The sequence below is a fragment of the Perognathus longimembris genome, chromosome 1 (genome assembly GCF_023159225.1).
Source record: "Perognathus longimembris pacificus isolate PPM17 chromosome 1, ASM2315922v1, whole genome shotgun sequence".
NCBI lineage: Eukaryota > Metazoa > Chordata > Mammalia > Rodentia > Heteromyidae > Perognathus > Perognathus longimembris.
The window spans coordinates 115,956,373-115,983,174 of NC_063161.1; the positions used below are offsets into that span (position 1 = coordinate 115,956,373).

The following is a 26,802-nucleotide window of genomic DNA, read 5'->3' on the forward strand; positions in this document are numbered from 1 at the left end:
TCTGGCTCACTTCACTTAGTATGACTTTTTCCAAGTCCTTCCATTTCCTTATGAATGGGGCAGTATCATTCTTTCTGAAAGAGGCATAGAATTCCATTGTGTATATGTACCACATTTTCTTGATCCACTCAAATACTGAGGGGCATCTGGGTTGGTTCCATAGTTTATCAATGACAAATTGTGCTGCGATGAATATAGTTGTGCTAGTGGCTTTAGTGTGGTCTTGCTTGTAATCTTTTGGGTAGATGCCCAAAAGTGGGACTACTGGGTCATAGGGGAGCTCTATGTTTAGCCTTCTGAGGAATCTCCATACCGCTTGCCAAAGTGGTTGAACAAGTTTACATTCCCACCAACAGTGTAGTAGGGTTCCCTTTTGCTACATCCCCTCCAGCACTTGTTATTGTTAGTTTTCCTGATCACGGACAAGCTATTCCCGTATGGTCACATAAGATGATGCTAAGTGAAATGAACTCCAAGTTATGGAAATAAGTGGTGTATCATTGTTGTAGTTATTTTCAACATGCCATGTAAAACCGTGCTTTTTTTTCCTCTCATATTCCCTTCCTGTGGTTTTACCCCTATTACTGTAATTGATCTTAGTTCCCTGGATACTGTATATATGTGTATTGGACCTAGGGAAGGAAAAGGAAATACCAAAATCAACAGACAAAGGATAAAATGACAAACCATTGCAATAGTGATACTTACAAAACCAATTGGTCTAAACCAACTGTATACAACTCATGGAGGGGCAGAGGGAAGTGCGGAGGGGGGAGATAAGGGAAAAATGAGGGAGGAGGTAACAAGTTAGATAAGAAATGTACTTTTCTTACATATGAAACTGTAACCCCTCTGTACTTCACTTTGACAATGAAGAACAAGAAGAGGAGGAGGAGGAGGAGGAGGAGGAGGAGGAGGAGGAGGAGGAGGAGGAGGAGGAGGAGGAGGAGGAGGAGGAGGAGGAGGAGGAGGAGATGAAATAAAGACATTATATTGTGGGCTTCCTCACTGACACCACATCTGTTCCACATACAGTTCTTCTGTGAACCAGGGTTCCATTGAATAACAAGTTATCCTTAAGCATGTGCCTAAAAATTAAAAGTGTGTACATGCTTAGTAACTGTGTATCTCTTTTTGAGCATATAACAGAGATCTACTGATGTAGCTTAAATACAACTACACTCACCCCTCAGTTTCCATGGAAGATTGGCCCAAGACCTATTTCTGATACTAAAGACAGTAGAGCCTCATGACCCTTATATAAAATAGTGTGTTATTAGCATCGAACCTCCACATACCCTCCTGTAGTCTCTAAACCATGTGTAGATAACATAGACTAGCTAATACAGTGTGTAGATATTATGTAAATAGTTGGTATACTATCTTGTTAAAGGAACAGTGGCAAGCAAAAGTAGTCTGTTCTGTGTAGTGCAGACAAAATTTTTTATCAGTGGTTTTAATTTGCTCTTGGCTGCATCTGTAAAACCTTTAGGATATGGGAGGGAGCTGTAATCAATTCAAAAGCCTTATAACTATGTCTATAATATATTCAGTGAATCTAACATTGGATGGATATTTTCTCTTCTCACTTCTTTCCAAAAGAGAAGAAAAAACCAACCCTCAGAAGTGTCAAATAACTAGTTCAAAGTCAAAAGTAACTACTAGGTAGCAGAAAAAAAAAACATTCAAGCATAAATTTGATGTCAAATTTTCTTCTCCTCTCTCTTCTTCTCCACTAAAATTCTTCATGATTTGTGCTTGAGCTCAAGCAGAGAAATACAATTCTACCTTCATCCTGAAACTTTCTAAGGTGAAAGTACTTGAAATGTTTCACTACAAACTTCCTAACTTTTTAAAAATTATATATATATATATTATCAAACTGAAGTACAGAGAGGTTACAGTTTCATACATTAGGCATTGGATACATTTCTTGTACTGTTTGTTACCTCATCCCTCATTCCCCCCCCCCAACTTTTTTTTTTACCTTGCTTAAGCTTACAATGTATAACAACATTAAAAACACAAGCAAACCTTCCTGGTGACAGTCATACACATTCCCATTTATTTTATTTTATTTTATTCTTTCCCCTTTTTATTCCAGAACAACAAAACCTTTAGTAGTTATTGCCTTGTTTTACATCCAAAACTTCCAGCCACATTCAGATTTTTCTCTCAATTTTTAAATTTACTTTTTACCATTTGTTCTTCAGAACTAGAAATTGTGGGAGCCTCCAGTATAGAATATGAGTTCCCACATTTTCCAGGCTCTCCAGGGAGCCATTCAAATTAGAGAGCAAGTTTATTCTCAAATAACTACTTTGGGTCTTTCCATAGATTATGTGTCCCAATTCCATCTTACACATTAAATTAGGTGGCAAGATAAACCCAGTCACCCTTGCTTATACCGAAGAATCATGGTGTACTGGGTAATGGTCAAGGGTAATATTGGAGCATGAAATCAGTACATAGATTCATGACAAGATATAACACATATCTATATGTGTTTAAACATACATGCATGTTTGTTCAATCAATGGATATAAAACACTGTTATTGCATGCTGAACTTCATAATAACTTTTTTGTTTTGTTTTGTTCTGTCGGTCATGGGATTTGAACTCTGGGCTGGGCGCTGTCCCTGAGTTCTTCAGCTCAAAGGTATTGCTCTACCACTTGAGCTATACAGCACCACTTCTGGTCTTCTGGTGGTTAATTGGAGATAAGAGTCTCACACAATTTCCTGCCCTGGCTCACTCTAAACCATCATCCTCAGATCTCAGCCTCCTGAATAGCTAAGATTACAGGCATGAGCCACCAGCGCCCAGCTCATAATAACTTTTGACATGAAAAGAGGATCCTTATAAAACCCTGGATACTGTTTATACGGGAATTAGAACTGGGGAAGGGAGAGGGAATACCAAAATCGAGAGAGAAAGAACAAAAAGCAAACCATTCAAAAAGCAACACTTACAAAACCACTTGGTGTAAACCAAATGCACAACTCTTGGGGGTAGAGAGGGAAGGGGAGGGGGAGGGGGAAAATGAGGGAGGAGGTAACAAGTAGCACAAGAAATGTACTCACTGCCTTTCATATGAATCTGTAACCCCTCTATATCACACTTTGACAATAAAGAAAAAAAAAGAGGATCCTCATAAAATCATCAGGAGCTTCATAGATATTTTATACTACAGATCAAGAAACACAGAAATAAGCAACTATGCTTAAGGAATTACAAGATAATATGCAGCAAGTACATCATACATGCCAATAGAAACAGTGTATTGTGGAGGATTCTAAAGTAAACAGAAAGAAAGAAAACATCAGCAAGCAGGATTAGGGGAGAAGACAGGTGCAAAGGAAGGAGTGGTAGCAGAAAAGAGGACAATGCATCAATCTGTAATTCTTATAAGGACCAAATGAGTTTCAATGTCTAAATCTCCTGTGAATCCTCCTATTGCTGATGCTAACCACAGCAAGCACCACAGCAACCACAGACCCATCACTACCTCTCGACAGGTCCAAATGGCCTCAAGGACTAAAATGAAATGTAATCTGATTGCTGATCTAGATCCAGAAGGGACTGATTCAGAGAAGAGGGCTATTCAACTGCAACACACAAAGAGTCTCAGTATTTGGGACTGTGCATGCACCTCCCATGCAATGTCAGAATGCTGCATAATGCTTATAGCTGAAGGTTGCATTGCACGACATCCCATTTGATTTTCTTAAAACTAATCATTACATATAATAAAGATCTATTGAAAAGCCATGCAATTTAAACCATACTATAGATTTTACAGAAAAAAATATTTAAATAGCAAAGCCCTTCCATAACTACAGGATGGATGTAACATATGTTTTGAGTGTGTGTGTGTGTGTATGTGTGTGTGTGTCTGTGTCTGTGTGTCTGTGTGTGTGTGTGTGTGTTCCAGTATTGTATTTGAGAAGATCTTTCTGTGCTGAGGTTGATTGCTTAAACTACAAAGACTTCTAGAAGAAAAGCTGTGGTCAATCACTTGGTGATTCTCCCAGCAAGATAATATTTACCATCAGGTAAATATCTAGATGCCAGAGCCCATGAGAATAATCTGAAAAGTTCTGGATGTGTAGGTGTAATGGGGATAAGGGTTGGTTCATATCTTCATGTTTTGACAATCCCTGCATTTTGTTTGTTACCACTGAGAAACACCATGCAATATTTTGTAATACTATTGAGTGATAATACTGTCAAAAATAAAGTATACCAACACTCTATCTGTGAAATTCATATGGTAATCATTTCAAGTCATTTAGCCAGAGACAGAAACTTCCTAAACCATTAGGTTAGGGTTTCTCCAGCTCAGCACTGCTGACATTTTGGACCAGATAATTATAATGGAAGGTCACAAAGATGTTTGGCAGCTGCTCTGATGACTACAAATCAGATGCAGTAGAATATTTTCTTCCATTTGCAACCATCAAAACTGTCTCCCGACATTGCCAAATGTCCACTAGGAGCAAAGTCACTTCCAGTAGACAATTGCCTCCATAGATTATTTTGGGAGACTCGTAACAGAAACGCTGATTCCAAGTGAAAGCTTCATTTTGATCCCCAGTAACTACTTTGGGGAATGGAAGACATTAAAACTGAATAAGAGACCACAAGGCTTCTATTCCCTCTGCCATCTACTAACTAAGTATTTGGGCAAAAGAAAAGCTGTTTAGACACCCAACTCAACCATGCAAGTGTTTTACAAAAGCTCAGTGCTGTCAAGTTTGCCTAACTCTGACCAATGTGTTCATTTTTCAAAGCATGTATTATGTACAACATATTATCCAGTTTACTCAGAAATGCTGCCTCCTCCAAGGAAGAAATACTGTTTTTGGTTCACTCATGCATACTCCTTTGCAGAGTATGTAGGATATATTAAGTATTCAACAAATACTTGTTCATTGAATAGATGCCTCTTCTTGGGTCCACTGTTACTTAAAATGAATTGATCACCAAAATGTTTCTCCTTCCTTATGTTGTTTTTCATCCACTTTGACAATATGCGGAAGATCCTCTTGTCCTTTTTAACCCTGACTTACTCTGGATTTTCTACTATTTGACTTCTACTATTTGAAAGATAACACTGATAAAAGAGCATTCAATTGTAAATCATCATTTCTTTTTAAACACAAAAGTGTGCTCTTTTATAAGACATGTGTATGGTTCTCAACATTTGACACTCACTAGAGACAACCTGACAATTGTCACAATAGGCTGGCACCCACTTTCAGTGGATGGAGGCCAGGGAGCTGCCCCCCATCCCCAACACCCTGCTATGCAGAAGACAATGCCCCATGACAAGGCATTCTTTTTCCCCAAATGCTTAGAGTGCTATGGTTGCTGGACTCTGTGCTAGAGTTAAAAATTTTTTTTAAAAGCCACCCTCTCCTTTCTATTTATTCTATTGATTTTGTGAGTACTTGAGTCATTTATATGACAGAACAACGAACTAAAAGGAACACTTGGGGCTAAAAGGTCAAGTTGGGATTCAGGACATTAATCTAGGTTAATAAGAGTCTGTGAAAAAGGCACAACCTCAGTTTCCTCATTTTTCCAAGTGTAATGATAATGAGTAGATTTCAAAGTGGCTCAATGAACCTGCTCATTAATAATTTGAGGCTTCTCAGTTAAAGGTTTTATAGAAGTTGAAAAGGTGATTCAATTATTATTCTTAAAATGAAATATTTGTTTATAATCAAGTATTATCTGCCTTCAGAAGATTGAAATGTTAAAAAAATATTGTTCCAAGTGTTCAGTCTCCAATTTGTCAAAGATGTGCTATTAAGCACCATCCACTAAATCTTTGAACACCTGTTCTCTGTTTTTCATTTTTCTCCTGATAATGGGAAAACAGTGTTGAGCCAAGAGGCAGCTTAGCAAGGACAAAAAAAAAAAAAGAAAAAGAAACAAGAGCTTTGGAATCAAACACACCTTGCAGCCCCTGATTAGTGAGTGAACACGGTCAGTTCTATGGTCTCTCTGTGCCTCAGTTTTCATTATCTTAAAATGAGGAGAATTACACTTGTGTCAAATGATGAAAATTACAATTAGGTAATGTACATAAAACACCTGTACACAGTGGGTATTTAATAAGTGCCATTTTCTTCCTCTTCCTCTGTGCTTTCCTAAGATCTAGACTAAATAAAGCCCATTGGCTGCTGGCTGCTGGCTTGCAGGTAGCCTGCGAGCCTTGGAGAGCCAGTGCTTTCAACCTTTTCCCCTACAAGGTGTTTCATAAAAACCATGAAAATCTCACAAAGCTCCCCAGTAGAAAAAAAATCTCTCTGTCTCTTCTCTTTCCAGGTCCAAGCATGATTACTAGAATGTCTCAGCTGATATTACCAAAAGGAAGGACAAGAAAAAAAAGAGTGCATGAAGCAGCCACTGAGTTATGGAGAACTCTACAGAGATCAACTTATCTTTTAGGTTATCTTTTTTTCAGTGGGCACAAGAAAGAAGCTCACATAGAAGATGGAATGGGAAAACTGCATTTGGTGGAAGTTGGCTACATTCTGGGGTCTGCACAGGTGTTTTTGATGGAGGCAGTTTAGCCTGGGAAATCCATCACTGGGCTAGGAGTCTAGAGAGCAGGTGCCTGCTTGTGAGTGGATGGGGCCAAGTGATGAGCTGGTAAGAATGCACTGGTCTGGAGGTCAGGAGTTACTTTCACTGTCACTCCTCCAGTGGCATGAAGATAGGTGCTTTGAGACTGTTTCCTTATTGCCCTCACGGGACTGGGGTTTTGTAGATCAAATGAGACACCATGTGAAAACTTCTTGCACAGTGCAAGGTACTTGGCAGGGTCCAAATCTTTATATAAATTTCCATGGGTTTCACTAATCCCTATTTATATCTTCCAGATGGACACTGGTGGCTCATGACTATAATCCTAACTTCTCAGGAGGCTGAGATCTGAGGATCAGTATTCAAAGCCAGCCCAGGCAGGAAAGCCTGTGAAACCCATATTAACCAGCAAACTCAAATTAACCAGCAAAAAATTGAAAGTGGAGCTGTGGCTTGAGTGGTAGAGTGCTAGACGACCACTATATTCTCTAAACTATGCTGCTCAGGGAGAGAAGAGGAGAGGTGGCTCTTTAGTTCAGTTGGAGTGAGATATGCAAGGTAATGTACCCCTCTCAGATGCTCAGTGAATATAAGTATCTCAACAGTTTGGGGATGTATTGCAGCTCAGTGACACCAACTACTGGGGGGAAGTGACTTGAATTTCATCTCAACCAACATTCCCCAACATTTTGTCAAACGGAATATCTATTGATCCTTCAGGATAGAAACTGCATAGAAATGCTTCAATAGCAAAAAAACATTTAGCCTTTTAAAATTAATAATCATACTAATGGTTCACTTTGTGAATGATCACAGAATTGATGAGCTTTAAAATCCCTCAAATGTTTCCTGAATGTGTCTTCAAATAGTCCAAATAGTTCAAATAGTAAAGATAGCAATCACCAGCCAAAAGAGTCTCCCTTATCAGACTTTAAATACATACAATGCATTCATGTTTTGTCTCATTTGTTTCTCTGATTGTCACCATCTTACAGATGAGGTAACTAACTCTTAAACACATCACTTAAGTGAATGACAAAGCTAAGACTCATACCCAGTCCTTCAGCTCCAAGTTCAAAAGTTCATTACCTATCACAGGACCTATTCACAGGACATTAGGATTCAAGGAGGGGACAATAATAATAATATTGATCTCTCTCTCTCTCTCTCTCTCTCTCTCTGTGTGTGTGTGTGTGTGTGTGTGTGTGTGTGTGTGTGTGTGTGTGTGTGCCAGTCTTGGGACAGCAACTCAGCACCTAGGCATTTTGTAGATAGGAGTCTCAAGGACTTTCTTGCCCTTGCTGGCTTCAAACCACAATCCTCAGATCTCAGTCTACTGGGTAGCTAAGGTAGCCTCCTGAGTAGTTAGAATTACAGACGTGAGCCAGCAGTACCTGCTTTTTGATGTTTTGGTTTTGATAATGCTGATACTTGTGTTTAACAATTTCTTTAAAAATGCCAAAGAAAACTTTTAGGTCCTTCACAAGTAAGTACTGATCCTTTCTTACTGCCTGGGAAGCCAAGATCTACACAGAGAGAAGCAAGAACAGGCTTCGTGCAACAAGGGCAACCATGTGTTCTAAAGCTACAGCTTCAGAGATGCCTCTGAACGCCCTCACTAATTAGCTGGAAAAGTCCCATGCCATCCCAGCTGGGGGCTTCAGTTTCCTCACCTGCAAATTCTGGATTACATAACTCCCAGATGGTTGTAATGATTAAATGAATCACATGAACTATGGAGCAAGGTTTAATAAGTTTTAAGTGTTAATAATTGATATTATATGTGTAAGTAGCTCATGCTGGTTGTTTTGAGAAGATAAAAAAAAACTATTTAAAACATTGTTTCTTATCAGAAAAATGTGCTATTCATTTCAGGAAATATCAATTTACAAATGAGGTTGGGGATAACTATTCCACCCAAAAACTATAAAGGTTAATGATGAATAACTTCTATTGCACACTAAACAACCTACTAAATGGTAGACTCAAATCAATTATTTTTGCATTACTCCTGAGGAATCATATGCCTCAGTATTTTATTCCATTGGTTCCAATCATTTCGAGATGAATGAGAACCATCTTCAGCATAGGTATATGAAAACTGATACCCAACACAAACAAGAGCCTTTTTAAAAAATAGCCTCCAAGTTACAATTACATTAAGCAGATTCTGCTTAGTCTCACATGCCTTTGAGAGTTAAAAGACATAAATAATTCTTTAAAAGCCATGACCTTGATAATGCCAGAGAATGGCAAGGGCATGTGGGGGAAGTAGCACAGCCTAGTGTCATGGGCGGGGGTTGCCTAAGAGAGTTTGGTCATTTCTGCTCTGTTTACGTGTGAGTACTAGAGGTCAGCACCAGCTCACTGGCAAGTATGTTCAATACTACATGTCTTTTAAAGAAAACATTAAGAAAAACAACAACAACCAAAAACAAAACAAAAAAATGCCATAAAATCATGTGAAATTACTGTATTATTTTGGAAGCAAATCTAAAAAAAAAAAAAAATCCTCTTGAAAACCGAAAGATTTGTCTACAATTTCAAGCACTTGATATACTTTCTTTAAAGATTGGTATCCTAAGAATTTCTCTTAAGCAAACTCTATGTTAAATGAGTGGAGTCATTCCTTTTAGTTTAATAATATCAGAATTGCATTTTAATTTCAGAGGACAGTTCTGTGTTTACCCCTGTTTCAAAACTCCTAGCACTATCTCTCTAGCATACAGCATCCATGAAATAAAAATTTGTGGATTAATATTTGTTTTGGGTTTTGTTTTAGGGTTCTGGGTGTCTTTCTGCTTTTTGTTTTAATTTAAAATTTATTGTAAAGATGATGTATGGAGGAGTTACCATTACTTAGTCAGCTAATGAATACATTTCTTTTTTAACAGTTACCCATTCCTCATTTTCTCCCACTTTTTCCCTCCCCCCTCAAGTTGTAAAGTTCATTTCCAACATAATATCCAGTGGGTATCAGTGTTGAATTGATTCACCCTTTGTCCCACCATTTCTGTGTTTCTTCTTCCTCTCCCCAAATCAGACTGGAGTATGTGGGACTGAGTGTGCATTTTTCCTAACCATGACTACAGAGACCTCTGCTGGCACATTTTGGAACTACACTTCAAAATGAGAACACTGAAAACACCTGCTCAGCTTTCTTTGTTTTTGTTCCTATGTGATCATAAAGGAGCATGGCAGCTGTGAGGCTGCACACATTTATGCTGTTTAGTATGTTTAGGAAATGATGACTACAAAAGTTAGACGTGAGAAACTTCTCCTTGAGGTGTCTGTGAAAGGAATGAAAAATTTAAAAGCAGGAAAAAAAGAAAACAGTAACAACATGAGGAAAAGTAGACTGATAGACCTTTGTAAGGCCATCTGTAAGCCAGTAAAGTTTTTCACCACTGACACCAAAGATAAAGCTGGAGTAGGGACTCAGTCCATGAAATGACTATGGTCTGCTTGTGGATTTTGACTATCTGTTATTCTTGTAATTCTGAGAATTATAACCTTTATAACACCTCTAAATATTGGTTAGTACCATCTCAAGTCTATTTCCCACTGTATGCCATCTCCATTTTACCTATGACAGGGCTATTATGGAGGCACTTTTAGGCTAACCACTTCATTCTATTGTAGAAGACTAACGTGGTCTTAGAGTGACCTCTGGCTGCCTGATTTACACATAAACCCCAAGCTCCAGCCTGGATCTGAACTACAACCTGAGTGTGAAATTCTGCACATATATGCAAGGTGTGATACTTTTCTCTTAACCTTTTAATGTTTCTGTATGAAGCTACTGGCTCCTTGTACTCTTGCTGACTTATGTAACTGTAACCCCTCTGGGTTTTTTTCAGCCTTTTCAAATAAAAGTAACAACAAAAAAGCTACTGGCTTTCCTATTATTGAACAATTAAAAAATAAAAGTCTTTCTCCAAAACAAATTCTATAAGATTATGACATGATGTGTCAGTTTATCTTGATAAGTTTTGCTTGGAAAAGTTTCCTAGCCAGATAAATTCTGAACATGATATGCAGAGCTTTTGAATAATCAAAAGAATTTACATTTGAGGGGTTGCAGAGTTCCCTGTGGGGTCGGTGACTTGAAGTTCCATGAAATCTGAATTTACTTCCAAAGATGGGTTTATGATGTAAAGAATGGTTTTACTGTTCAAGTCCTTTTGGCTAAATTTCTCATGGATAAATTCACCTACAGAAATAAAGAAGCATAAAGATCTTATGAGTAAGCAAGGTAAACATTACAGAAGAGATGGTAAAATGTGTATCGATTTGCAACAGTTTTAAAGAATAGCTAAAGCACATTATATATTTTTAATGAGTTGCAAAGTAAGTACAATACCATCAGACATGGTTCTAGGTTTGTTAATACTTCAGTAAAGTGGCAAAGAATCTAGACTTACATTCCTACTTCTACAGGACAATAAGAGGGAAATGCATAACAACCAAATGGTTAACTATGTTTTGGGCTAAAATACATTTAAAAATAGAGATAAGTGTTATTGTAGCTGTCTTAAACTCTAAGGTATGATTGTAATGTAAGCCTTAAATTTACTTGGCTTCAGAATTTACTTGCCTTAAAATGTATATTTTAAAAATGGGAGTGAAGGCTCAAGCTTGTAATCCTAGCTACTTGGGAGGTGAAGATTTGGAGATCAAAATTCAAGACCAGCCTAGTCATAAAAGTTCTTAAGATTCCACCTCAACCAATTTTAAGGCTCGTGGCAAATGGCTGTTTTCCCAGCTACAGGGAAAGCACAATGGCCAGGCAGTGATATGGACCTGACAAACGCATGGACAGATAGGAGGATCTGAGCTCAGGTCAACCCAGGCATAAAGCAAGATCCTACCTTGAAATTAACTAAAATAAAAAGGTGCTAGGAACAGGGCAGAAGTGGAGAGCACCTGCTTTGCAAATGTAAGACCTGGAGTTCAATTCCTAGTACTGCTTAAAAAAATTAGATACATATACATAAATATAATTAGCTCATGTACATATGAGTTATACAGATTTATATATATATATATATGAAAAAGGGGAGTAGAAAGTTGTAATAATTATTCTCTGTAATTCTGTGCCATCTTGTATGGTGATATGGTATTATCATAGTATTATCATGTTATTATTTTATGAAGCAGAAATAGTACATACTCCAAAGGAACTATTAGGAAAAACGAAGATTTTTTTCAAATAATATCACTTAGAATATCATGGAGGAGAAAGTCACAAATATAAACCTAGTTCTGGCCATTTATATTCTGAATATATTACAATCTGGCTATTGCAAAATTGTAAGCCATCAACAGCTGTTTACCAGTATTTGGTTCTTCCAGTCAAGATGAATTTAGAAAGGCTCGGCTTCCAACCCTCTTTAGCACTGCTGTTGATTTATAAACTGCATCCATCAGGAGCCCTGGGGAGCACTCACCAATGGGCCTGCACATAATTAAATTCATCTCTAATCCCACCAGCCAGTGGGTGGTTTACAATGAGATATTACAAGGATCAAGGAAGCCAGTACCTGTTGTTGTGTTCTCCAGATGTCCATGTCGTGGGCCTTGTAAAATCTTAAAGATAATCTCATCATCCTTGGTATCAGGGTCGGATGCCTTCAGCACATGGGAAGTGATGTAAATTCCATAACAACCATTTTTTAGGAAGTTCACTTGAGAAGGGAAATGCAAATGTGTGATCCGGGGGGCTGTTTTGTCCAACTGGTCTACCTAAATTGTCAGTAATCACATACAAGGTTATCCAAAGGCTTCTCACCCATGAAACATGGAACTCAATGCAGGGCTTTCAAAAGTGGTTCAACAGTGACAACCTCTCCTAAGCATGGGGTTCCTTAAATGCCCCATTTATTGGTTTCTGTTAATGCCTATTTGTTCACAGTCTCCCAGAAAATGTCACATTGTCTGAAACAGGTCAAGTTTCCTTTGTTAACCTTGTTCCCAACTCTGTGACTCTGCTTGATGCCCATTCTCCCCTGGGGTGTACGCTTCATTGAGAGCATGTGTTGTAGTGTATAAGGCCTAGATCACAACAAGGGCCCAGGAATATTTGTTGAACAAATTCACTGATTTAAGAATTCTATTGGCAAATTAATGTTAGCTCCACAGAAGGGTCCTTCCATCATTGTAGTGTTTGATGATTTCAGAAACAGAATTCCAAGTCTTTCCAAATACACAGAAAAAAATTGAAGGGCCTTTGTTCACCTGGAAGAAGTGGTCCCTAAGTATAGAAATACCTTCAAGCATTGGTGGCTCATACCTGTAATTCTAGCTACTTGGAGGGCTGAGATCTAAGTATCACAGCTCAAAGCCAGCCCAGACAGGAAAGTCTTAATTCTAATTAACCACCAAAAGTGAAGCTATAGTTCAAAACAGTAGCCCAAAGCTACTTTTGATATACTGAGAAATGGTTTCATTTATAGCCTTGAGCCAAAACTCAGAACAGTGAACAGGCCCCTGGGTTCAAGCCCCAAGACTGGCACAGAAAAATAAAAATAGAAATACCTCAGAACAATGCCAGTGTGATTGCAGTCAGGGTTGGCATACCCTTCTTTACTTGAAGAGGAGGACCAGCTGACTCTACATGTAGATTAGACTTGAGAGGACAGAGGACAGGCAGTTGGTCAAGAGTGAAGACAGAGGACAAGTTTGAACCCTACATGACTTCATCTTCATGTAATCATGTGGTTATTGCTATGGAGTACAACACACCTTGCAAATGGTTGTTATACATCAGTCTAGATAAAGCAGGCTTACACGGATTAGCACAAATTCATCACTGGTACCAGATAACAGGCCCAAGAACATTACCTCCTTTTCCCTCACTCCTAACCTCTTAGTTCTCAACCTCACTACATCTGTAATCCTACCTGCTTAGGAGTACGGGTATGAAGATTGCCAACTGGGGCTGATGCTGGCCTGGGCAAAAGAGGGAGATCTCATCCAAAAAAACGATTAAAAAGTAAAAGGATTGATGATGTGGCTCAAGTGACAGAGTATTCCTCAAGAAAATGTGAGGCCTTGAATTAAACTCAGTTCCCCGAGGGGTGGGGGGGCAGAAGGAGGAGGAAGAAGGAAGAGGAGGGGAAGGAGATGGGGAAAGGAAGGAGGAAATAAAAGAGGGATGGTAATAAATAAAAGTAATAAATGCTTGCTGTGGTCATTTAAAAAAAAAATCTCTACACTCTAATTGCTTGGTCCCCTACTATGCCTCTGGCCATACTCATGGTCAAAAATATCCTAGTCTTACGGGGTAAAAAAAAGAGAAATAACTACAAAAGCAATACTTGCAAAACTGTTTGGTGTAAGTGAACTGAACAACTGGGCGGGGGGGAGGGAAGGGGGGGAGGGAGGGGGACATGAGGGACAAGGCAACAAACAGTACAAGAAATGTATCCAACGCCCAACGTATGATACTGTAACCTCTCTGTACGTCAGTTTGAAAATAAAAATTTGAGAAAAAAAAAAAATATCCTAGTCTTTTTAACCCTTTAGCTTTTTCCTTAAAGGAAAAAAAAAAAGCTCACAGCCTGATGTTTGCTACGTATACTCTTCTACTAGTTCACTCATGCTCCCAACACTAAACCATTTCTCAATATGCCAAAAGTATTTTAAAACACTCAAGTGCAACTCTTTTTTAAGGAAGGCTATATCTTTTGATTACTCCTACTGGATTTACCAAAATTCCTTCCAGACATGCAAGACCCATAGAAGCAATGGCAGGGTCTTCTCTACCTCACGTAAGCTCTGTCACCTTTACAGAGGGACTACAGATTCTTACCAAATGAACGTCAGGCTGTGGCCCACTGCAATCAGTCCAGTACCTCTGTGTTTTGCACATTACTTCTAGTAGCTTTGCCCTCAGATACCCACAGCCCACTGTAAAAGCAGTTCATCCATCCTTAGTACACTTGTTCTGATCAATGTATCACTCAGTGATAGTCAACGTTAAGATTGTCTTGTCAGAAAAAGCTCTTAAAAGCAATCTTTAGCTATCTTAAAGCTATCTTTACTATCCTGCTGGCAGGGCTAGCTATTCTCTGAGCCTCTTTATCTCTGCTGAGAGACACCAGGGGTTCAGGGAAATTTCAGGATACTTTCTAGCCTTTTCTTCTGAGGTTTTACATAGTGTGATGTACATTAGGATGCCTGCTCATTAACGTGAGTGTGTGTGTTGGGAGACATGTGACTAAAGTTCTGGAACTTTCTACAGATGTCATCTCTATTTCTATCTCTGTTCTAGAGTATAGAAAGAAGCTCTGTGTCTGCACTTGGAATGTATAACTCTTTCAAATATGAGCCAAACATACTCATAAAATTATTCTGGTTGGACAGTTTGGTAACTTATCAGTGACACTCATATCAATGATGTAATACTTCTCTTCTTAGCCAGTGTATCATCATTTCACCATGTTTTCTGGACAAGTGCTAAAGACATGTCTAGCTCTCACTCTGTTATCATGACTCGCAACCCTAGATAGATACTCTGAATGCTGATTTTATGAGCCAACATTGCTAGGTTATGATGCCTAGTCATAACACTACACCGGCCAAACACTAGACTAGATGCTTTAGTGAAGTTACATTTCATCTGTGATTCATGTTTCAATCAACAGACTTTGACTAAAGGGAATTGCTCTCTATAATGAGAATGAGGCACTCACCATTGTGAGCTGTGTTCCTTAAGAGAAAAGACTGTAGGCCCCCAATGAAGAATGGACTTTGGGGCTGGGGATATAGCCTAGTGGCAAGAGTGCCTGCCTCGGATACACGAGGCCCTAGGTTCGATTCCCCAGCACCACATATACAGAAAACGGCCAGAAGCGGCGCTGAGGCTCAAGTGGCAGAGTGCTAGCCTTGAGCGGGAAAAAGCCAGGGACAGTGCTCAGGCCCTGAGTCCAAGGCCCAGGACTGGCCAAAAAAAAAAAAAAAAAAAAAAAAAAAAAAGAATGGACTTTGCCTCCACACTACCTTTGGAACCAAGACTGCAACATCAACTCCCACTGAGATTTTAGCCTACTGGCTTGCTCTGTATATCATGGACATGCCAGACACTACATTTGCACATGCCAATTCCTTAAAAATAAGCCTTCCTCTCTCTCCTCCCTGGCCCCTCTCCCTCTCCCTCCTTCCCCCATTCTTTGTATTAGCTACTCTAGATAGACATTTTCATACTATAACACACATACACACACTTTCTGTTTCTCTGCATAGAATAAAGAACAAGGTGAAAATAGAATTATTTTACTAGTCAGAGAATATCCTGAAGTAGAGACAAAATTCCAATGTTTTAGCTGTTGGAAATATGTAGACGAGAGTGAACTCTATCCAAAGAGAGGAGATTTGTAGATTTAAGATGTTGAGAGCCAGAACATGCTTGATGTGTTTTGACTAAAAGAAGAAAAACACATTATGTCCTCTAAGAATCATCCAAAGAGTCAACAAATGTACAGTGGAATGCCATAGGAGGAACACAGAACTTGGGACCAGAAAGACTTGAGGCCTCTGTGTGGATGTGATCAAATCATGCAGCTCCTAAATCTCAGTTGCTTCATTTGTAAAATGCAGATGGTAAAAAAATAACCTCATAAGATTTTTAGGAGAATCAAATGAAGTTTACAGAAAGTAGATCTGTCCTTTAGGGAACAGCAACACAAAATGGTAGTTGCCACTTTTACTGGCATCATTAGTACATTGGACATACTCTCGTTGCCTTGTAAGCTTTCATATGTTTAGCTGAAAATTATAAAATGCCAGAAGAAAACACGGACCAATAAACACCACTCTAAGAGTATAGCTATTATTGTCTTGTAACTGGGTATGAAACATATTTCAGGAAATTCTAGTGCCTGGCTACCTAAGCTGGTTGAATTTCTTCTACAATGTTATAGACATGCTTTGTCAAAGAAAGAAAAGTAGATTTAGAAATGCTAAACAACTCTCTTGAGGTTTCACAGCTAGCAAATGGCAAGAAGAAATTCACACCTAGGTCTGTCTAACTCCACAGCCCATGAGGAAGTGTGCTGTCACCAACTCTTAATGTCAGTCTGTACCCCAAGAACAGGCACCATGTCATCTCAACCATATTGATGTGACTGGCATATTGCAGACACACAATCCCATACTTGCCTGAATGGTGAATGGAACAGGCTCTTCCTGCACTCTCCCATCCACAACAAAGCCACGGTTTGTTCTATCTGTGACTAAGAAAGTAAAGAAGTCCGTGTGGGAGTGATCTCCTGAGTGCTGATAGGCCACCTTCCCGCTGTCCACATCCTGCTGAGTGAAGTTGGGTTGGATCAGCACTGACCCCCTCAGGTACAGCTGGCCATGCTGTGGGAGCTGACCTAGGATGAAGGTGAGGTGTGCAGCTGATGTGTCTGGGTCAGTCACTTGGAGGAGATCCGGGGAGAGAAGAATCATGGCCCCTTCAGCCAACCTCAGCCCTTTGTTTCTGGTCACCACAGGCAAGGTTCTGTCCACAGTCTCCAGTGTGATTTCAAACACCCCATGCTTTGTCTGCAGTCCATTGCTGATGATGAATCTGGCAAAGAGAGGCAAGGCAGCCTTCAGCATGGATGCTTGTGTCACCATCTACTGGAATGAAATGATAACAATACACACCTTTACTAAAGGAGAGGTGGTGTTGTCACTCAAATGAAAACTCAAGGGCAGATCTTTCCAAAGAATGTCTATCAGTAAATCTGCCACTAGTCACACACAAAGTGACCCCTCTTTGTCCAAGAGGATCTTTCACAAAATGGAGGGAGCAGGTGGATTTGCCTCTGTTCAATGTGGTTCCTTGCCCCAGAAAGGAATTTTACATCCAATTAGACTCATTATATGAGTTAGAAGCATATGCTCATTTTTATATATTAAGAAATTTACAATCATATTTTTATGTGAATATAGTGAGCTAAACTTTGAAGGCTGATAGAGAGCCAACAGAGGAAGTACCAACAAAAGACTGAATATGATTAATTTGTTCTATTCATATGTTTCCCTGGCAAATTTCTTCAGGGCAGATCACATTACTCAGCGGTATAGTTTTACTGAGTCTACATCTCTTTCTGGGCCTTGTTTCTACTCCAGTGAAGGAGCTGGACCAGGTGGTCACTGAGTTCTGTCTAGCTCCACAATACTTTGCAAGACTCTGACCTTTAGCAGTTTACATGTTCATTTACTTTGTTCCTTTTAAGGTATGTTGGAGTTGTGCTAAACAAGAAGTCTGAAAGAAAAGAAAGATTCTGAAATTTGATGAGAGAAGATAAGGCAGGTAGAAGGTTGAGTTGGAACTGGAACTTTGGTCTTTTGACCCTATTCCTTCTGCTCCTAAAAAGTTATAAATGCTGGCTTAGTAACCTGCTGGGAAAAAAAGTTGTACACTTGAACACCACAGCAAAACAAGGAATACAAAGCTAAAATGACACCTACTAAAGGGTAAGCTATCTCTTATGTTGGGTTTATGATACCACAACATACTTTTGATGATATTGATCACTAAGTCCCAGTTTACCCATTGCAATCATCCTCCTGATAACACTAATTTAAGTGAACTTTATACTTTCAACATGTTCATTTTATTTTAAAGAAAATTAAGAATATCATGAAATTATTCAAGTAAAATGCAATATCAAAACTCCAGAAAGTTAAGAAATCACTACTATTACATGAGATTGACAACTTCACCATAGACCAAATGGGGATTTGAGGATTAACCACAGTTAGGGCTTACTGACTCCCTCTGTACATAGTTGCTAGAAATATCCATGAGGAGTACATTTATAATTCCACTGCTGTAAAAATCTCCAAAACTGAAATTAACTTTTCTGGTAAATTAGCTTTCATGAAAATTCTCTTTGAAGGTTTTTTTTCAGATGTAGTTTATATTTATTTTACCAATCTAGCAGACTCAACAAATTATTTTATTTTATTTGTGGGAGTACTGGGGATTGAACTTGGGGCCTTGTACTTGTAAGACAGGCTCTGTACCACTCAAATCAACCTCCATCCCTCATAATTTCTTTGTTTCTATATTTTAATTTTATGTTTTATGGTACTGGGGATTTAACTCAGGGCTTTGCCCTTGGGAGTTAAGCATTCTACCATTTACATCAACCTCTAGCTCCCATATATCCTTTATTTTGGAGGAGAACTGTGTCTGGTCATTTAAGGTTTAGGGGTTAGAATTTTCCTTCTGACCATAAAGAAACCTGAAGGGGAATACACTGGACCCAGACAAAGGACTCAGGAAGAAGAATAATTCCACAAAAAGTAAAGGAAGCTAGGTGAGTTTTTGAGTACATAGTTTGCTTTAAGGCAAGGCTAAAAGTTTTGAGTTTTCTAATCATGGTCACTTAAACTATCAGCAAGGTAACTATAATATAATACCTAGAATAAGGAACCAATGCCCCTCAAAGTTGAAATGACTAAATGAGATAAACATACAAAGTGAAATGTGACATTTCACATATCTAGGTTTGTAAATAATGCTGTTACTTTATTATTCAGCAGCAGTGTTTTGTTCAAGTTTGAATAAAAGCCTTGAGTTCCTTTTAGAAACTGTAGATTGGGGAAAATCACCTTCTTTAAAATGGCAAACCGTTTTCCTTTTGTAAAGTTAAACCTTTGATTAGTATATTCTAAAAAACTTTAGCAATTTTATTGCTAGAAAAGAAGTGCTATAAAACTTATTTTGCATTAAACAAAAATAAAAAAGTAATGACACACAAAAAAGAAGCATATGTAGATTTTTTATGCTATTCAAAATTTTACTTTAGTCATCTGGGAAGATTTAATCCAAAAGTCATATTATATACATCCTGGATATAAAATCCTGCTGTATTTCTTGGATAAAATTTTTCATGAAAATATGCTTTTATTCTCTTCTTTTTCTGCTGTTTCCATATTCTTCTCTCCCCCTAGACTCAAGGTGAAATAAGAACTTAGAGGCAGGCCTTCCAAGTTCTCTTTTACCTATGTCACTCCTGAAATAGATTGTTCACTGCCCATTTAATCCTCTTTCACAAGTGAAGTAGCTCTCTCTCCATCCCCTACCGGACCCTAATATCAAATGTGCTTCAGTAGAGTTTTGAATCAGCCATTGAAAACGTAGCATCAACATAGGCCAAAGGACATTGCATTTTTAGTTTAGCAATCATTGGAGAGTTAAAGCTTTGTGCCCCATTAAAAGCCTATCAGCTATCAGCAGAGAAGAAAAGGCAAAGGAGAGAGACAAGGATCAATGAATACCAGAGTCCAACTGAGGCAGCCATTTTTAAGATCTAACTCTGATTTTCCTCCTAAGCAATGCAACGATGAAAATGTCCTTTGAGGATAAGATCTTCAAAGCTTGGTCTCAGGACTACTGCATTTACTCTACATGTTTGTGACCTCTGTGTGGGCACAGACATTGTCTCATGATCCAGCTGTCTATCTCAGACTCCTCCTGCCTGATGCTGAGTTTCTGACCACATTGGAACTAGGCATCCTGCCATCAGACAGATGGGAACGAGGGCATGCAGGCCAGGGACCATGGAAGTGAAAGAAATATGTTTACTGAGGCCAGTGTTCCCAGCTGGGACCCAGAGGCAGCTGTCTGCACTGACCTAAAGATAATAAGCCAGGGGTGAAAGGGATACAATTTCTAAACACGACTGGATCAAATACATCATTCCACTTTTGTGAGTAACAGTGTACTGTAACTCACTGGCAGAGCCGCATTATCAGAGAGGGACAGAGTGAATGGTTATGGTTGGGTTCTCAGGCAAAATGAAGCTAGCAGAGCAAGTGAGACAAGGTCAGGGCAGCTCAGGTCTGCAAGAGTAGACCAGATGATCTTCCAAATATGCCCAAACACACTCCCAAACACACACACACACACACACACACACACACACACACACACACACACACCAATACTGCAAATATATTCTCATGATTTAAAACAGAGGTGTCATTGCTATGTGGGTGTCCATACTGTGGTGAAATCTGGCTAAATAAAGATAGCAGTACCCTCTGCTGGTGCATTTTGCTTAATTTCTCTTACTACCCCTGCCCCCACCCCCAAAAGAAAAAGCAGCCATAGCCAAGACGACCACCATTCTCATGAAATTCAGGGGAATGACTTCAGATTTGTCTGGGGTATCTGCCTGGTCTGGTTTCACCATTACCATGGTGCTTTCAGGCTTTCTGCATTTCCTGGCAATAGAGTTGGCTGAAGAATCTGCCATCTGTCATGGCATTTAAAAGATAAAAATGGAATCATAAATAGCGCTAGCTCCTCAGAAAGGAAAAAAAAAAAAAAAAGTCCAGCCGGCCTGTCAAAATGGAGGGCATTAGCATGTTCTTTTAGTACCCGGCTGCCAGCAGCTGAAGTCAGCTTGCTAATCACTTGATATCGTCTGTCCTAGAGCAAGCTGCCAAATCTCTTTTCCAGGCCAGCAGCACCAAACAATGCAGGAGAAATTTATGATTCACAAAATATTTTTGCAGAAGGTAGAAATCCAACCATTAAACTCTCTTGTTTAATTAATGCTGCCATATCTTACATTAAAAAGAGGGGGAGAGGAGAATCCTCTACCACAGAATTTATCTCTTTCACCCAGCCAAATTCCTTGCCAAATTTAATAGCAAGCCACATAAATTTAGGTGATTAGATTGGTTGCATATATTTAATTTTTAAAAAGCGCCCCATCACACTTTCATTAAGACAGGCTTTCAGCTTTGGTTCCCAGCCACCTGACAAACAACACAGTGGTCTGTGATTGGGTTAGTGAAATGACAAGATTAAAATGCAGATCTTGGCAGATGCTAGGCTCTTCCATTATAAATATGTAAAACTGCTGGCCAAAAATCAGAATGACACATGAAAGGGGTTCCTTCCCACCAAGGTATAGTCCCCACAATTTTTGGTATACCGAGGTATTATGGAAAAAAATCTCTGCTGAAAATGAGCTCTTAACTTCAAAGTGAGCATTATTACTCAGTTATGTGAATTGAGGTGCCTTCCTTTGCCTCTTAGAGCTTTGCTTATCTTGTACATACAATGGTAACAAGGATATTTCTCTCACATAAATAGATACTCTACATCAATTTACTTTTTTTTAACCTTTTCACTAATGGAAACAAGAAATTTTACATACTAAATTCTGAATTCCATAAATAACACAGAAATAAATGCAAAAAAAACAGTATTTTTAATTCTAGCTAAGTATTACTGCCAAAAGATCAGGGCCTGAAACTTGCACTCTCTGTTAAAAAGTCAAAACTAAATATGAAGAGCAGAGCCCCAAAGATGTAAACACCAATCTGAGACTTCCTTCTTCCATAGAAGCACATGCTCTACCATTTGAGTCACAGCCCCTCTTCTGGCTTTTGGGTGGTTAATTGGAAATAAGAATCAGAGCTGGCTTTTAACTGCAATCCTCTTGATTTGCCTTTATGAGGTCATTCCCTGCCCCTATTCCTGCCCACATCATCTTATATCTCTGTGTCACCACTGGTACAAATCAATGGCTATAGGAAATAGAGTGACAGTCTTTTTGTTCAAAGAATACCTGACTCAAAAGTCCAGTGTGAAAAACATACTAGAAAACAGAAAGTCAAAAACGAAAACAAAACCAAGTCCCATAAGTAAACTGAGACAATAGCCCAGGGCTATACCTATCTAGTTTCCTCAGCATGGGCCCAGGGAGGCTCCTGGGCTTCTGGAATCTCAGAGCTCTGCAGCACACAGCAGCACACAGTCTCTGGGCCACACCAGCCCAGAGACTGCCATCCTAACTATATCAGAACTGCTTTTGGAAGTAGAGCTTCCTATGCAGGGTACTAATGGCTCAAGACTTTAATCCTAGCCACTCAGAATGCTGAGATCTAAGGATCGTGGCTCAAAGCTAGATGGAGTAAGAAAAGCCTGTAAGACTCTTGTCTACAACTAAACCAAAAAAGAACTGAAAGTGAAGCTTTCAAGTGATAGAGTGCTATCCTTGAGTGAAAAAGCTTAGCAACAGTGCCCAGACCCAGAGTTCAAGTCCCAGGACCAACACAGAAAGAGAGGGGAAGGAGGGAGAGGGGAGAAGGGAGGGAGGGAGGGAGGGAGGGAGGGAGGGAGGGAGGGAGGGAGGGAGGGAGGGAGGGAGGGAAAGAAGGAAGAGGATAGAGAGAGAGGGAGAAGGAAATAAAAAAGAGCTTCCAGTGCCTGAGATGGGCCTTGCCAAAGAGCTGCTTCCAGGAGTGAGACCTAGGAATCTGCAATTGTAAAGCCTAAGAATTGTAATTCTCCCAGATAATTCTCAGAGGACCCAGACATAGAGTCATAGAGTATTCATGGAATAAATAAATTTTAAGATGCCCTCTACTGGTGACTTCTTGTGGATTTAAGGTGGGAGGGTTTTGCTGCATCATTTTCTTACACAGAGATTTTGTTTTCTATTCTCATGATCTCATCAATCCTAACCTCCATTTCTCAGCATCTATACACATTTGCTCACTAGCTTTTCCAGCAGAGTAACTGGTTTCTTCAACCCGCTCATTAATAACTTTAGCAGACTCCCTGGTAGATATTGATTTGGGAATAGAGAGAAACGAGAAGTTCCAGAAATGGATGTAAAATTAAAAGCCCTGTATCTGATGCAAATGTGTTGAGCCAAGAAGCACTGGTCTCCACTAGTGAACAAAAGAAAAAGATCCTAGTTTGCCCCTCATTCTCACTTCTTTTCCTTTCTAAGGTCAAACTTCAAGGTAAGGATGGAAGGTAAGAAGGAGGTCTAGAATATATTTATTGTATAAAGATCATAATAAATTCAGCTACTCTTTATTTACACCTATGTCCCAGGTAGTTTTTTATGCGCTTTAAATGCACAAACCTCACTTCAACCTCCCAGTGACCCACCTTGACATGTACATTGAGCAACACCCCATTTCACATAAGAAAAGGAGCAGCCCCACACAAGGCTGTGTAACTCAAGGGAGTCCATAAGGCCATGAGTCACACCTTAATATCAACACCAAGCCATGTCCCAAACCAGCTGGAATAGGAGAGAGCTCCATCCTACCCCTTCTGATGCTATAATGAACATTAAACTTGGCTAAGACATTGATCAATGAAATGACTATCTGGTCCTTAAAAAACATTCATCAAGAACAAAAAACAAGTATTATTAGTTCAAGCACCCCTAGATTCTTGGTTTAACATTTGAACTAACCAGATCATGTTTCAGAAGTCAACTTAAATGCTGAAAAGGCAGACAAAATCCTCTTTCTGACATTTAAACTCAGTTTAATTTCAGCAGCCATACTGAATGTAGATAGGTAACGGTGGAGATAGGTAAAGAGGAGAAAGGTGTTTGAACAAGGTTGCCTTGGTAATACTCTGTCATTATATGGAGTTTGCTACATTTGTCTTCAGAAGGTTGTATTGAACACAGGGAGAATCTGACTAGAGCCAGAAGCCTTGTGTATATGGTAGAGAAATCAATGCTCTTATTCGGTAAAACTCAAGGCCGGTTTGTGTATCAGGTTTCTGGAGGGCCAGTCCAAGCTGCCCTAATCCTCACTGGCCTGTCAGCCTCCCATCCTACCATGCACCTGGGTACAGCCAGCTTTGAGAGCAGCCAGGAGATATGATAGATCTAGAGTTTCTCTTGCTTTATGGGACTTAGAGCTAATTTCCATATTCTAAATGAACAGAAATTTTTATTAATGTTGTAACTTTGCCTTTTTCATCAGAATGTTATTCACTCCAATGATTTATTTGATACAAAATCCTTGACCAGGTGCACAGTCCCTAATCATAACATTGTTTCTAAGGGGAAATAGAATCCACTTTGTGACAACATGATTTATGACATACTTACAAGAACACTGTGTGTCAAAAGGCAGTGTCTGCTTATGCCAAATTTATTATGCTAATAAATGCCTTTCCCTCAGATGGAAAAAAATACTCAGAGAGGAGGGAAATTACTTTCTGTGTCTTTCCTTGGCCAGAGCCCTCAGTGCCTTATACTCATCTCTGAGAAGAGCTTGCTTTCAACCTACACACAATTTTTTTTTTGCCACCTGAAGACTCTCGCTTCTTGCCTTGCCACTGTCATTTTAACTGTACACATTCACCTTGAACAACATAGCTGTAAGAAAACTATACTGTCTTTTTCTCTCATTATTTAAAAAAAAACTGGCAGCATTGAGGCTTGAACTCAGGGCCTTCTACTTGCTAGGTAAATGCTCTATTACTTGAGCCATGCTCCTAGCCTTTATTGCTTTATTTTGGAAACAGGGCTTTGGGTTTTGCCCAGGACAGCCTAGATAATGATCTTCCTATTTGCCTTTACAGGTACTTGCCCCATGGCTAGTTGACTGAGATGAGGGTCTTGCTAACTCTTCTCCCCAAGTTGGCCTCAAATCATGGTCCTTCCAGTCTCCACCTCCTTTGTAGTGTGATTATTAATATGAGCTATCATGCCCAATTTTTTCTTTCTTTTTAAAATAAATTTGATAAAGCACACTTAGAATACATAACATACTATCATGAGAGAAAGACATTATAAAACTGTTATCACAGAATACATATGAACATACTCCTTTTCACTTTCTATGAATTAATGGGAGGAAGAAATTCAGAAAACGTTCCAAGAGACTCACCTAAAGCTGTCATGGCAGCCAGCTGCCTTGCTCTTATGAACGTAGCAAACTGTTTGTCCTGCAATGTCCATTTGGCTGAAACTTGTGATGGGGACCCCAGGATAGCGGACGTATTCCACCTGGCCATACCGGGGTGGGGAAGTGATGACGTAGAACAGGTCCTTGGGCTTGTCTGTTGCGTCCACAGCCAGGAGAGTGGAGGTTGTCAGAATCCTTCGGTCACCTTTAGACACCACCAGTGGTTTTGCAAGAATGACAATGTCACCTAGGTAGAAGACAAGATTGTGATCAGTAACCATATTTTAAAATGGCTAACATTTCTTTCTGGCTCGTGGCTCACATTTCTATCACCCAGCTTCCCTGAATTTAGGAGTCCATGCCCTAGACAAAATGTACATAACCTTCTAAAGCAGTTAATGAACTCCTACTCATGACACTTTGCTCAGCATCTCATTCTCTGAGTAACTGTAAGGCCTTCCAAGAGCTTGGGGAAAGGGAGGATCTACACAGAAAAGGTCCCAAAACCTGCACAGAATTGAGTTCCCCGCCACTGCTGTGACCCCCACCTCCCCCGCAGTGCTAAGGCTTATGAGGAGATTCCACTCTTATCCATTAGTTGTCTGTTCCCATGATTTGCAATACATTTTTTGACTGGACATGTAGTAAATATACATTTTTGCCAAGAGACATTAATGCATAAAATAATGCCCAATGTATCACTTATTGGAAGTTTATTTTATAATAAAAACAGGCAAATAAACATATAACTACAAATAAATATCTTAACATCACCTAGCTTATAAAAATTAATTCAGGACAATTTTAAGTGTCACACATGAAGATTTTCTTTGCACTTAATCATTCAATTTACTTCTAAGATTCCTGGTCGTCAAGATTTGAGTGAGAAAGAGACAGAGACAGAGAGATAGAAAGAGGAGGGAAGGAGGCAAAGAGGGAGGGAGGGAAAGAGGAAGGGAAGGAAGGGAGGGAAGGAAGGAGGAAGTGGGGGAGGGAGGGAGGGAAAGTGAATGATGAACAAGTTAGGATTGATACTCTCTTCACACAAACTGTAGTGACAATTCAACACCAAGAGCTTCTACTCTTACTTGCGTAGTGGATTTTACAGTTTTTTTTTTATTTGCTATTTATAAGCTGCTGGCTTGTATTATGTATGTGAGCAGCCTAATAAATTAAAGTGAAGCTTATTCTCTTACAGTGAAGCTTAATGTTCTAGTGCTTTCTCTGTCTTTATAGAGTGTGTATCAGCACTTTTAAAATGACAAACTTCCTTATGGTTATTTCTTTATTAAAAATACTTTATTTTTGGGCTGGGGATATAGCCTAGTGGCAAGAGTGCCTGCCTCGGATACACGAGGCCCTAGGTTCGATTCCCCAGCACCACATATACAGAAAACGGCCAGAAGTGGCGCTGTGGCTCAAGTGGCAGAGTGCTAGCCTTGAGCGGGAAGAAGCCAGGGACAGTGCTCAGGCCCTGAGTCCAAGGCCCAGGACTGGCCAAAAAAAAACTTTAC

At 39.4% G+C, this 26,802-nt stretch overlaps 1 protein-coding gene across 7 annotated transcripts in view; it reads right to left on the minus strand.

Moving 5' to 3' along the window:
* The window catches only part of Frem1 (FRAS1 related extracellular matrix 1), a 134,667-nt gene that overhangs the window by 26,086 nt on the left and 81,779 nt on the right, over positions 1-26,802 (minus strand). For 4 of the 7 annotated variants that reach the window (XM_048351614.1, XM_048351696.1, XM_048351535.1 and 1 more), the window contains exons 25-28: positions 25,271-25,535; positions 16,760-17,174; positions 12,142-12,343; positions 10,667-10,811 (exon numbers count right to left, since the gene is read on the minus strand). In XM_048351614.1, coding sequence (XP_048207571.1) covers positions 10,667-10,811; positions 12,142-12,343; positions 16,760-17,174; positions 25,271-25,535 — 1,027 coding nt within the window. Of the gene's footprint in view, positions 1-10,666; positions 10,812-12,141; positions 12,344-16,759; positions 17,228-25,270; positions 25,536-26,802 lie in introns of those variants that run through there. The other 3 variants (XM_048352104.1, XM_048351928.1, XM_048351849.1) reach the window with 3 other exon arrangements.